Source organism: Eupeodes corollae, chromosome 3, assembly GCF_945859685.1.
Source record: "Eupeodes corollae chromosome 3, idEupCoro1.1, whole genome shotgun sequence".
NCBI classification, from domain to species: Eukaryota; Metazoa; Arthropoda; class Insecta; order Diptera; family Syrphidae; genus Eupeodes; species Eupeodes corollae.
The window spans coordinates 96,107,183-96,120,254 of NC_079149.1; the positions used below are offsets into that span (position 1 = coordinate 96,107,183).

General features: G+C 36.3%; 1 protein-coding gene across 1 annotated transcript; it reads left to right on the forward strand.

Annotated features, from left to right (window-relative positions):
- Positions 1 to 12,171: 12,171 nt before the first annotated feature.
- Positions 12,172 to 12,602, forward strand: LOC129951295 (40S ribosomal protein S17-like). Its single transcript, XM_056063380.1, is given in 2 exon segments — positions 12,172 to 12,199; positions 12,202 to 12,602. Coding segments are annotated over 2 exon segments (366 nt in total). The 3' UTR covers positions 12,540 to 12,602.
- The last annotated feature ends 470 nt before the right edge of the window (positions 12,603 to 13,072 follow it).

Below are 13,072 nucleotides of genomic sequence, written 5' to 3' on the forward strand. Positions count from 1 at the left end.
TGGTGGTACTTCTGTTGGTGGCTTACCTTGTTAAGGTATTACAATGATTTACTGCAATTTTCTAATGATTTGGTCGATACTAAGCTTAAGTTATAAACTGGAGTTTTCTTTAAAGCTATTGAGGGTATTTTTTTTTTTCAAAGCCTGAGCATTGATAAAATCGTAGCTTGGTGTTTTTTATTAGATAACTTATGTTGACACATGCTGCTTACTTGATTGATTGTGACATAAAGAATTTCAAATTCTGTGTTGATTGGTATACTTTCTCTTTCGACTGAAAAACAAAGAAGATATGTGCTTGATGATTTTGAAAAGTTGAGATGGGTTCAATTGAATTCTTTTTAAATGTTTGAAAATCTTTAAGAGACTGTAATCATTTATCAGAGACGACAAACCGTGTTTTGTGAAGTAAAACAGTCTCTGGCTAAGTCAGAACTTTGTTGGGGGCTAAAATTTGAAAGTTTTCTCTTTTAAATATTATTTTTTTTCGCGTTGAAGTAATTTTAAAATGAGTTATTAAAGAACTCTTTAATGGAAAAGCAGGGTTTTATCCTTTAAAAAATCTAAAAAGACTGATAACTTCTTCTTTTTTTTAGAATAACACGTGTCAATAAAACTTAATTAAAAAAGCAAAAAACAGATTTTTCAAAAATAACAAACATCAGGTTATATTAACAGTTATTTTTATGAAAAAATCCAAATTCTAAATGAGTTCAAATTTCTGAAAATATGTTCTTAATTTAAAAGTGGACAAAAAAATATAATTTAATTTAAACAAATTAAAAGAAAAAAAAAATAAAAAGAGAAAAAACAGTAAACAAGGTTCAATAATTCCAACATTAACCATCGTCACGCCTTTCAAGCGATAATATTATTTTTTTAATTGGCTGACGAAAATGCAAATTAATATTTCATAAGACTGAAATAAGAACAAAAAAAATTATTTAAAACAAAAAAAGTAAAGTGACCATGCTGCCCAAGTCCATATAGTCATCGTATTATTTTTTGATAACATATTGGAAGAAGCAAAAGCACGTGTTGTTCATTTAAGTATATTTTATTATGTTTTTAAGGAAACATTTTTTTTGTTTGAAAAATTTTCCAAATTACCAATCTTATCCCTAAAAACCGTCACTTTCACTGTTACTAACCTTTGTTCGTTTTTACCACAATCAACAAGTTTTGAAGCTATGAAACTTCATACAAAAATATTTACAACAATAATTACAACGAAATCTGAAACAACGTTACTCAACATTTTTAAAATGAATTTTCTTTAAAAAATAACAATGTTTGGAATCAAACTTTTCAACATGGTTAAATTTCCTTTTCATTGCCAAAAAACTGAAAAGTATGTACTTTTCCAAAAACAAAAACATTTCTACACAGAAACCTTTAAGAAATTTTCAACAAAGTTTTACTTTGCCTGAATGTATTGGAGGCAAGGTTAATTTTGTATCCAATTTTCTTTTCATACAAATGTTTTGTTTTAAAAATTTTTGTGACCAATTATTATATTGGATGTTTATTAATGGTCTGCTTTAAAATTCCAATTAAATGTTATAGTACGTACCAGGGCCGGTGACAATACTTCATTACTACTGACGCTACTAAAAGACCTGTCATAAATATTTGTTTGCAATGAAAAAGAACGTAAATACTTTAAATAATTAAAAATAATTCAAATGTTAATTAAGTACTCCAAGGGAATTTTATTTTCCTGCCCAGATATTTCTTCAAAAAATTGATGTTAAAACAAAGACTCGTTTTAAAAGTCTTTGAAAGTACTGATAGAGTTTTCACAGTAATACCCGAGTGGTTAAATACCTAATTCTTTAAATGTTTATACGAAAGATTCAAAAAGCCTTTTCTTCAGCGAAAAGGCTTTCTGGCCCAGCTTTTATGTAATCCACATGAAACTCTTAAGTGAGCAAAAGTCATTTTTGAATTCAAAATCGGTACCGATGTAACTTTTAATTGTATTCCTCATGTTATTGAAAATCATTTGAAGAAGAAAAGGTTCCAACAAGATGAACAATACATGTCATACAGTGTGAGCAGCTCGTACCATCATAATCTTGCGCTAAACTTTTAGGAACCATAATCTTCAGAAATGGACCGGGGAATTGTTCAATTCGTTCGTGTGATTTGACACCAATATAATAATTTTTGGCCATACGTTAATTTATGGTCTTTACTGATAACCCCAAAATTATAAACAGTTTATCAGTCAACGTTTGACGCACTGAGACTGAAATATAACACCATCAATACTTAAGAAAGTATTTCAAAATTGCATTTTGTTCAAAAAGCAAAGTCGAGGAGGGGATTTTTGACGAAAGGCAAATAGGACTTAAGCCAGAAACTGTTCAAAAATACTAACATAAACTTAAAAATAAATAAATACATTTTGTGGCGCAACAGTCCGTTGTGAACCAAGGCCTAGTGACTTACAACCCTCAACCATTCCTGTGTGCGAGTACTGTTGTCAAGAATGGAAGAGACCTACAGTTTTAGGCCGAATAGGAACGGCTAATTTGAGAAAGCACTTTTTCATGACAAGATTTACTCTTGAATGATTTGTCAGTTCCTCGCAAGAGGCAGAACCCGCACTTATTAATTTTTTTAAATTAAGGTGGCAGAGGCAGGGATTGAACCCAAGACCCCTTGCATGACAGTCCAACGCACTAACCATCATGCCACGGGTACTACTACATGAACTTAAGGCGTTAATATAAAACCTTACTTAAGGTGGCGCAACAGTCCGGGGCGGATCGGGCCTCAACCAACAAGCGTCTGCAGCCAGCTCGTTCCCTAGCTAGCTGTCTCCAGTTTCGCACGCCAAGTTGGTTGAGGTCGTCTCCCACCTGGGTGCGCCACCTGAGTCGCGGTCTTCTTCTACTGCGCCATCCCTCAGGATTGGATTCGAAGACCTTCCGGGCTGGAGCACTGATGTCCATCCGCTCTACATGACCTAGCCATCTTAGCCGTTGGACTTTAATTCTGCTAACTAGGTCAGTATCGCTGCACAGCCCGTACAGTTCGTCATTATATCTTCTTCTCCATCTATGCGTACGGGACCAAAAATCACACGAGGAATTTTTCTCTCGAAGCATCCTAAGACGCTCTCATCTTTCTTTGACAGGGTCCAGGCCTCAGCGCCATAAATGAGAACCGGCATGACGAGTGTCTTATAGATGGTGATTTTAGATACTCGAGAGAGGACTTTACTTCTCAATTGCCTTCTAAGTCCAAGGAAGCAGCGATTTGCAAGAGTTATTCTTCGCTTGATTTCAGCGCTGGTGTCGTTGTCTGTATTAATAGCGGTGTCTAGGTAGACAAAGTCCTTAACTACCTCAAATTTATAGCTGTCCATGGTGACGTTTTGCAAAAGACGTCATCGTTCAGTGTCCGTTTTTGATGACAGCATATACTTGGTCTTGTCTTCATTGACCACTAAACCCATCTTCTTCGCTTCCGTCGCAATGCTCAAAAACGCTCCACTGACATCACGCTTTGATCTTCCAATTATGACAATATCATCTGCGTATCCGAGTAATTGGATGGATTTTTGGAAGATTGTGACTCTAGTGTTGACGGTTGAGTTTTGCACAATTCTTTCCATAACGATGTTGAAGAAGTCGCATGACAGTGCATCGCCTTGTCTAAAACCTTTTTTGACATCAAATGCATCGGTAAGATCTTTTCCGACCTTGATAGAGCAGCGTGCATTCTCCATCGTCATTCTGCACAAACGGATAAGTTTGACAGGGATACCAAAACTAGACATTGCTCGGTAGAGATCTTCCCTATAGATGCTGTCATAGGCGGCCTTAAAATCGATAAAGAGATGGTGGGTATCGATTTGAAGCTCCTGGGTTTTTTTCCAAGATCTGCTGTAGTGTGAATATTTGGTCGATAGTGGACTTTCCTAGTCTGAAGCCACCCTGATAAAGACCAATCAGGTTGTTGACGAATGGCTTCAGACGTTCACATAATACGGCAGAGAGGATCTTATACGCAATGTTAAGGAAACTGATGCCTCTGTAGTTGGCGCAGTTTAGAGGGTCCCCTTTCCTATGTATCGGCCACACTATGCTGAGATTCCACTCACCGGGCATGCTTTCTTCCGACCATATTTTGCAGATAAGTTGGTGCATGTTCCGTACCAAGTAATGGCCAGCTGCTTTGAATAGTTCGGCGGCGATGCCGTCAGCTCCAGCAGCTTTGTTTGACTTAAGTTTAGATATAGCTATCTTCACTTCGTCAAGGTCGGGTAGGCGGAATTGTTGATCTGGGCCACCGAGGTTGAGTGGTTCTATCTCCCTAGCACTTCAGAGGCGGCATCTCTGATGTTGCCACTGGTTTTCAATGCTTAATGCAGGAAGCATAGGACTCCTTAAGAGGTTATTAGAGACTTGTTTGAAAAAGGACATAGCTGTCTCTTGCAAATGTAGCCGTCTAATGTCGAATCTTTTCACAGTGCTTCCTTGTTTTGGCTTGAGATATCCGTAGCCGTACCTTGGCTTCAACTAGGTAGTGGTCCGAGTCAATGTTGGCCTCTCGGAATGTTCGGATATCCTAGATACTGGAGAAGTGTCGTGCGTCGATCGCAATGTGGTCAATCTGGTTGACGGTTGATTGATCAGGAGATTTCCCTTGTGGTTATTAAGATGCCTAAACTGCGTACTATCTACCAGAACGTCTCGCCCCGCAGCGAAATCGACCAGCCTGAATCCGTTGTCGGAGGTGGTGTCGTGCAGGCTGTATCTCCCGATTATACCACTAAAGATGTCTTTTCTTAATTGCTCATATGTCTTGTCCAAGAGCTCAAAGAATATGTCTTTGGTGTCTTCATCTTTCCTCTGTTGGGGCATGCGCGCATATTGGGCTTATGTTGGCGAATTTAGCCTTGATGCGGATTGTCGTGATGCGCCCGCTTACACTGTTGAAACTCAAGACTTTTTGCCTGAGCCTAGTTCCAACAAGAAATCCACACCCAAATAGACGCTGTCTTTGTTCTCGGTAGCAGTCGCCGTAGTATATATCGCAGTCTTTTAGTTTGCGTTTGCCCGGTCCATCCCATCGCACTTCTTGGATGGCTGTAATATCTGCCTTGCAGCAGTTTAGGGCTTCCGCTAATTGTTCGGCTGCACGTGGTCTGTTAAGGGACCTAACATTCCTCGTACATATCCGAAGTTCGTTGTCCTTATTTCGTTTGCGTGGGTTGTCAACAGTGAATCCGTCCGTATCTGAGGCTTGTTGGTGCTTCGAAACTTAAGGTATTTTTTTACGTGGCCAGGAAGTCAGCCCGACGTCACAACCTCTTACCTGGAGGGCCAGATCCTTAGTATAACTCCAAGGATGGGGAGCCGGATAAACCGCTCCTTAAAGGCCTGTGCTCCGAGTATGTCGAAGAAGCCCTATAAGGTGTTCACTAAGTAGTTCAACCTTACTGGAACTGTAGACGCCACCGTTGATTCCATCTCGAGAATTCGTCCGCTGCAGCCTGGATAAGGAGAGGTGCCTTAGTGAAAAAAAACACCTCTCTCGTTTGATGCCCCCAACAACTTTCCACTGGGGTTGGAACCCAATCTCCAATTGAGGTACTAGGCACCCTATGTGCACCGCGGGGAGGTGAGAGTAGGAGTTGAAAGACAGAGGTGGGTTTTGAGGAAAACCTGTGGACGCTTGTGTCCCCTTGAATGCACATGTCTACCATTTGAATTGAAATTTTTCTTAATAAATTAATTAATATTGAATTTCACCACCGAAAAATGGAGTAAGCCAACTGTTAAATGTTACCGCCACGTTTTCAGTTAAAACACCATGACCAATTCTCAGATGTGTGAATGTTATCTAATCAATAACCTTGCAGATTCCATTTCAAAACGATTGTTGACTTTTGGCATTAAGACAAAGGTCTTCAGATGTAAAATACCATATACTGCTAAATGATTGTGATCACCCCTTCCGAAAATAGCGCAGTCAGAACTCTTTTCTGATTTATATTACCTACCAATTTTGAAATTCACTTTAAAAATTTCAATTTTTGTGACAGTGTATTTTTACTTGACAAATGTTGAAAGATGGCAACTTTCAAAGTGACACGAACAAAATAGTGAAACTAAACCTATTTTTATAAATGAACAAAAACTGTCTTATTAACATTTTATTTCTATTTTATTGAAAGCATAATGAGATTTTATAAAAAGTATCAAACAGTCTCTCTTCAAAGAGTAAAATTTTTGTAATAATTTCAGCCCTATTAAATGTCTGAACTAAGTACCTACCTTTAATCTTTATCATTTTCAAAATTTGACTTGATACCATACGTTCTTACCCTTCGCCAAAAAAAAAAGTTAAAAGTCAATTGGACCACCGTGGTTGGTTCCAAGCTCCATTGGACAGACATAATCATGACTTCAAATGTCGTCATAATGATGATTAGGAAGAAGACTTCAAATTATCATTTTAGAAAGTAAAAATCAACATCAAAATAATCGTGCAAAATAAAATCATAAATAGAAGCATTTTACACTTCATCCAACAAAAAAAATTTGACTTTATCAGCTGAGTCTTAAGTCGTTGAGTAGCAACTATGTACTGTCATGCAGATGTTCAAACTTGCCAACACGAACGGATGAAGGACCTATAAGACCTTTCATTTTAACACGAAAAAAATCATCTAAACAAAAACACGTCATAGACACTGTATATGTGAATAATATTATTACCACTTTGGTAATAATTACGCTCAAGGCACTCAATTATAGCATTTACCAAACTGCTATCTATGTTATAAACGCATGTCTTAAACTTAATATGTAACAAATAATTGTAAAAATGCAGAAATCATTGCTATACCTTAACAAGGTTAACAACCAACTGAAGTTACATTTACAGACCAATATCGCTCATACGAGTCATGGCAAAAGTTTCTCAAAAACTGCTATTGAAAAAGCTCAGCAAAATTATAGAAGAAAGGAGACTTATTTCAAACCATTAAGATTTAGAAATAAACATTCCACGATAGACAAAAATCATGAAATAAAGGATGTGGTTGTGGCTATATTCTTAGACGTTTTTAAAGTCTTTGGAAAGATTCTTAAGAGTACGGTACGACCAAAATCCCTTAAACTAAAGAAAATTAATTAAGAAAATTAATTAATTGAGCACTTCGCACAACACCAACCGCAGCACTGGAAGTGCTTTTAAACCTAACACCACTTGACATCTTCTTTAAAAAGGTGGCTGCCAACTCATGTGTAAGGCTTAGAGCCACCTCTCAATGGACCAGTAACAATACTGGACATACAACTATTCTAGACAATTTCAGATCTATCCCAGATCGCTTGGACTATACCACCCCAAAAATGGTATTTGGTAAAAGATTCCATGTGTCCATCCCTTCAAAATCCTCCTGGGAAGAAGAGGGACCCCTGAAAGACGATGCGGTACACTTCTATACTGACGGTTCAAAGACCGATCACGGAGTTGGAAGTGGTATCTTTTCAGAACAACTGAATCTCAGTCTATCCTACAGACTTCCCAATCAATGTAGTGTATTCCAAGCAGAAGTAATGGCAATTAAAGAAGCACTATCCTGGCTCAAAGAAAACGTTATATCTTGTCTTGTAAGGATATACAAATCTTCTCAGACAGCCAAGCCGCTCTTAAATCTCTCGCGTCTGTCTCCACGAACTCTCGAACAGTCCACGATTGTCGATCATCTCTGAATGAGATGACGGAACAGTTCAACATTCACCTCATTTGGGTGCCGGGCCACAGAGACATTCCGGGAAATTGCAAAGCCGATGAGCTCGCCAAAAACGGAACACTTCTGCCTTATTTTAGACAAAAACATAACATAGGAACACCACTTGCTACATGCAAATATCTTCTCCAGCAATATGCTCTAGAAACAACAAATGCTAGATGGTCACAAAGTACCACCTGCCTAGCAACCAAGCAAATATGGCCAAGTATTGACTTAAAACGGTCAAAAAGCTTGTTATCACTGAGCAGACAAAGTATAAGCTCTACAATTGGAGTAATAACGGGACATTGCCTCATAGGAAGACATGCTCTGAGGCTAGGGGTCTACACAAATGACTTCTGTAGAAGCTGCATGGACGAGGAGGAAGAGGAAACAGTCCAACACCTTCTGTGTACATGTCCAGCACTCTCCATTAGAAGGAATAACTTTCTCGGTAATCCCTTCTTCGATAACACCAGTGAGCTGGCAACGATTGACACAAAACGTCTCTCTAACTTTATTAAAAGTACAAAATGGTTTGTTTAAATTCATTACTCTCCCATGAGTAACCTCATTAGTGGTATCACAATGGACTCTTGAGGTCTACGTGTGTCAATGACATCTGGACAGCCACTCCAACCTAACCTAACCTAAAAGAAAATTAAAGCCGGTGGTCCTCAAGGAGGTGTTCTAGTGCCATAGCTGTATCTTATTGTATAAAACTGATATTCCATACATTCTTATATTTTTTGTCAATTATTGACCAAGCTGAATGGTTTCCCTTTTTTTCATTTAGTGCTTAAGTAGTTTAACCTCCTTGAAGCTATGTAGTTCTAAATAATCTTTATCATAAATTATAAATAATTAAACATTTATGAAACTATTTGAACCAAGTTGGCAACCATTATGTTAAGTAAAATCCACTTCATGCAATGAACCATTGCGCAAAGAAGTTGGTTGAACCAGTACACCAAAAAAAAAAGCAAAAGCAAAACAAACTCAAGCTGGAAGGAAGTATCTTATCAGAGACAGATTTGTAGCAAATGCTTCCGCGAGAGCCCGGCGGCGCGGCCGGCGGCAACTCAACTGTCTCTGCTTCTGCCTACTCTGTTGTTGTTTGTTTTCTGCCCTCTGACGTTTGTTTACTTGTTTGGACATTTGGGCCTCTTTTCCGTATATGCAAATTTCCAATTGACAAACGCAATCAAATCAAACACACAAACCAAACAACGCTTTGTAATCAAACCCAAAGTTGCGCAGCCAAAGTCAAGCCATATGGCGGACAAACGGAATTCCTCTCAAATCCCCAGGTGCGATAAGAGATGTTTTACTTTTTGTATTTTGTTTCGGTTTTTGCCTGGAACTGCAAACATTGTAAAGGTTTCGACAGTCTTGAATTCTGTTTGCCAAGATATAGATAGTGACATTTTACCAAAATCAAACAAACACAAAAATAAAGAAAAACGAAGCCTGTCAGAAAGGAACAAACAAACCAAGCTATATGTATACCTGGAGTTGGAATTGGACCTGGACCTGCCTACATTTTGATGTTTTGTGAACTTTTACGGTGATGTGGTGGTACCCAAAAAATCTGATTGTACCTATACCTAACCCATATCTACCTATAGCCATCATACTTCGTCTTCTTGACTTGGACTTGGACATGGACTTGGCCTGCCAAACGACCGGCAAATGAAATGCCAATAAATTTTGGTTTACTTAATTTGTATGCGAAACGCGTGCGATCCGATATTAAAGATTTACGATGCGTATGAGTTGAGGGCAAACAAAAAGATACACAAATACAACAACAAAAACGAAACAAATCAAAACATTATAACTCGTATATTTTTAAGTCCAACCAGAGAGAGAAAGAATCTTTAAGTTTGATCGCATTCGAAGTGTCTTTGGGGACCCTTTTCGTTTGGTCCTTAAGAAATTCCACTGAAAATGCAAGACAGGCACTCACAAAAAATACAACACCAAGAACCGAATTCAATGGAAAAACTGATATTTGAAACGAGAGCAACTTAAATCACAAATTGCTATTGTTTTAAGATTGAAGAATGATTTTTTGCTTATTTTTTTGGATCGAATTGAATTAAAGTGATGATTTCTTGAGAATTGATAAGGGTCTATGGGGTTTGTTTTGATTTAGTTGGATTAGTGTTTAGGAAGTCTTACACTTATAGCTCTAATTAACTAAGACATTTTTCACTTTTCAAAAATCAATCATGGTTAAAGGTAAACGTTTAGAATTGATCAGAGAAAAACAAACCAAACCAAACTTGGTGCTGGAGATAGCAATCCTAGTTTATGGCCAATTAAGATTAAAAGCGACAGTAGGGGTACTTCTTGGTCCAATACTAAAACCGCACATTTCTTAAGGAAAGATTGCGAAAATTCGGTCAAAGATTCGGGATATCTAAAGTGTGTATTTTAAGTAGAGTGCAAGCTTTTAATTATTGTGTATGAAAAAAAAGAAAGTAAGTTTCTTAAATCCAAAAGTTTAGTTGCAAAACAACAACAGGTCCTACCAGGGTTATATGTATTATAGATCAGAGGCTTTCCTGCTTAGTTAAAGGTAAGTTGTTTATGCCTCTTTCAGATGAGTTAATCAAATCGAACACCCTGCTGATTTTTCAATAAGGAAGAAAGAACTTCACTTAAGACCAATAATAAACTGTTTTTTAAAAGTTAAAAAGAGAGTGGAATGCCATCCAAACGGATAACATCAAACAACATTTTTAAACCATAAAACAAGTCAGTCTTTACTTTTGTTCTCAACAACACTAGATTTAAGGGGTTCAAGGTGCTTGCTATCTCTAAGCAGATTGCATATAAGCTCGATAATAGGTGTCATAACCGGGAGGAAACAATTTTTCACCTTCTCTGTAAATGCCCTGCTCTAGCTCAAAAACGCAAGAATTACTTAGGAGAATTATTCATTAACCATCTAAATCATATCAGCATAATCAGCCTCTAACGTTTCGTAAGGGAATCAAATTGGTCCCATTGAGCTTAGGAGGAAGTCTCAAGATTCATGTAGTATCACAATTGGCCATTAAACTGGCCTAAGTGTGTCCGTTTCCATCATGGGCAGCCACTTAAAACCAAACATAACCTAACCTTTGTCTTAAAGAAATATAATTAAAAGTTCAATTTTTATTGCTTTTAAGTATTTTTAGTTTCTCTCTTAATTGATGTGTTTTACAAAACATAAGGTGAATAAAGTTTGTAGTCAATACTCATTTTTTGTTTTAAAGATACTTGAGTCGAAAATCACTTTCTATCTAATTGACAGTTTTCTTACAAAAAATTAAAAACCGAAAAAAAAAATTAACAAAAGTTGGTAAAAAATGATTTTCCACTCAAACTAATTTTTACTTATAAGAAATATTGTTTTCAACATTCGATTAAATTTTGAAAAAAATCGAATTGAAAGTTTTTTGACAAAAACTAAAACTAAAAAAAAAAACTATACTAAAACTTGGTAAAAATTTACTTTCCACTCAAATATAGCTTTTAAAAAATTAAAAATATTGGCTTCAAATTTATTTTATTTCACAGAAAATATTGTTTTCGATATTCAGTAATTTTTATATAAAAATCCAACAGTCCGTTTTTTCATAAAAAATAAAATCTACAAAAAATAGAACGCAAATTTTGTAAAAATTGATAGGAGTACATATAGACAAAACTTTTAAGCTTTTAAGCAAGACAAATCGACAGACGGGATGGGAAAGGTTTCATTGAAAATTCGATTTTTGTAAAATTTTTACCAAATATTGAAAACATTAATCTTCTTCTATTGTAAATCTCTCTTAAAATGTTTGATTTAGATTCTAATAATCTTAAAACGTCAAGATGTGTCAACATCTTCAATTCACCGAATCGGGCCGATTACAACAACTTCCTATGACGATTTAAAAATCAAAAAAGTAGAAAAAATGTAATTCAATTTTTTAATTTATTTTAAATAGCTTGAAGCTTTCTCAATGGGAAACTGTGGAAGACAGAAGTTGAGCCAATAAAACTTAATTAAAAACTAAGCAATTACTAAAAACACAATATTTAAATTTACCAAAACTAACTTCAAATAGTGAAAATTTTACAGTCTCATCAGTTCGTAGTTTTCAAAGTTTCTTTACCATGTTACTTTTCGAAGAGTTACTTACAACTGGGTGCAAGACCCTGTTACTAAGCACATATTAGGATCTTGTACTGAAATGGTAAGGCCATTTCTTACTTGCGACTTATAGGAACTACATATATGGCAAGTTTTGCATTCGTGCAAAATTTTGAACTCGAGATTTTAATCAAACATGATATTACGATGATAAAGAAGTCGAAAAAAGTGGGTCCCACGATTCCGTCCGGTCTGTTTTGTCGCTCCGGTATACTCGTCCGCCATGGGTCGTGTCAGAACAAAAAACATCAAGAGGCCGCTAAGGTCATGATTTAGAAATACTACACCCCCCTTACTGTGGATTTCCATACCAACAAAAGGATATGCGAGGAAGTAGCCATCATTCCCACTAAACCCTTGAGGAACAAGATTGCTGGTTATGTTACACATTTGATGGGACGTCTCCGTCACTCACAGGTCCGTGGTATTTCCATCAAGTTGCAAGACATTCCCGCCGTATCTGCTTTGGAACAGGATATCATTGAAGTGGATCCTGACACCAAGGAGATGTTGAAGTTGTTGGACTTCCACAACATTCGTGGATTGCAACTAACCCAGCCCGCTACAAACAACTTTAACCGAAGAAACTAAGAAATTCCTTTGATTTTTGTGTATTGAAAAAATATGGACTAAATACAAGTTTTTTTAAAAAATTGGGTCGATTGACTACAAACTTTGGAAATTAAGGTTTTAAGCCGACTTGCGTTGGCTTTTTTTAATTTTTTTTTTAAGATCAAAACTAACAGTGGCCCCAACAATTTTTTGGTCAAACAACGAAAATTCGAATTTACTCAAAAACAAACCGATACATTTTTTTTTTAAATTTTCTCTAAAATTTTATTTTTTTACTCTTGGCTTCTTTTGATAAGAAATATATATATTTCTGTTGTGCAGGAAAGGTACAGCTCATGTAACCGTTATTTTGTTTTTTAATTTTCTCGGCAACTTATAAACTGTTATCATTTTTTTTGAATAAGCTTTTATATTGCCTTAACAATATTTGGTTTTCAAAAGTGCAAGTTTTTATTTTTTGGATTTTTAAAAAAATATTGATTTTTTTTTTCAAAATTCTATATGTATCTCAAAAACGGGTCAACATTTTTTACGAAATTCAAATGTTGAGC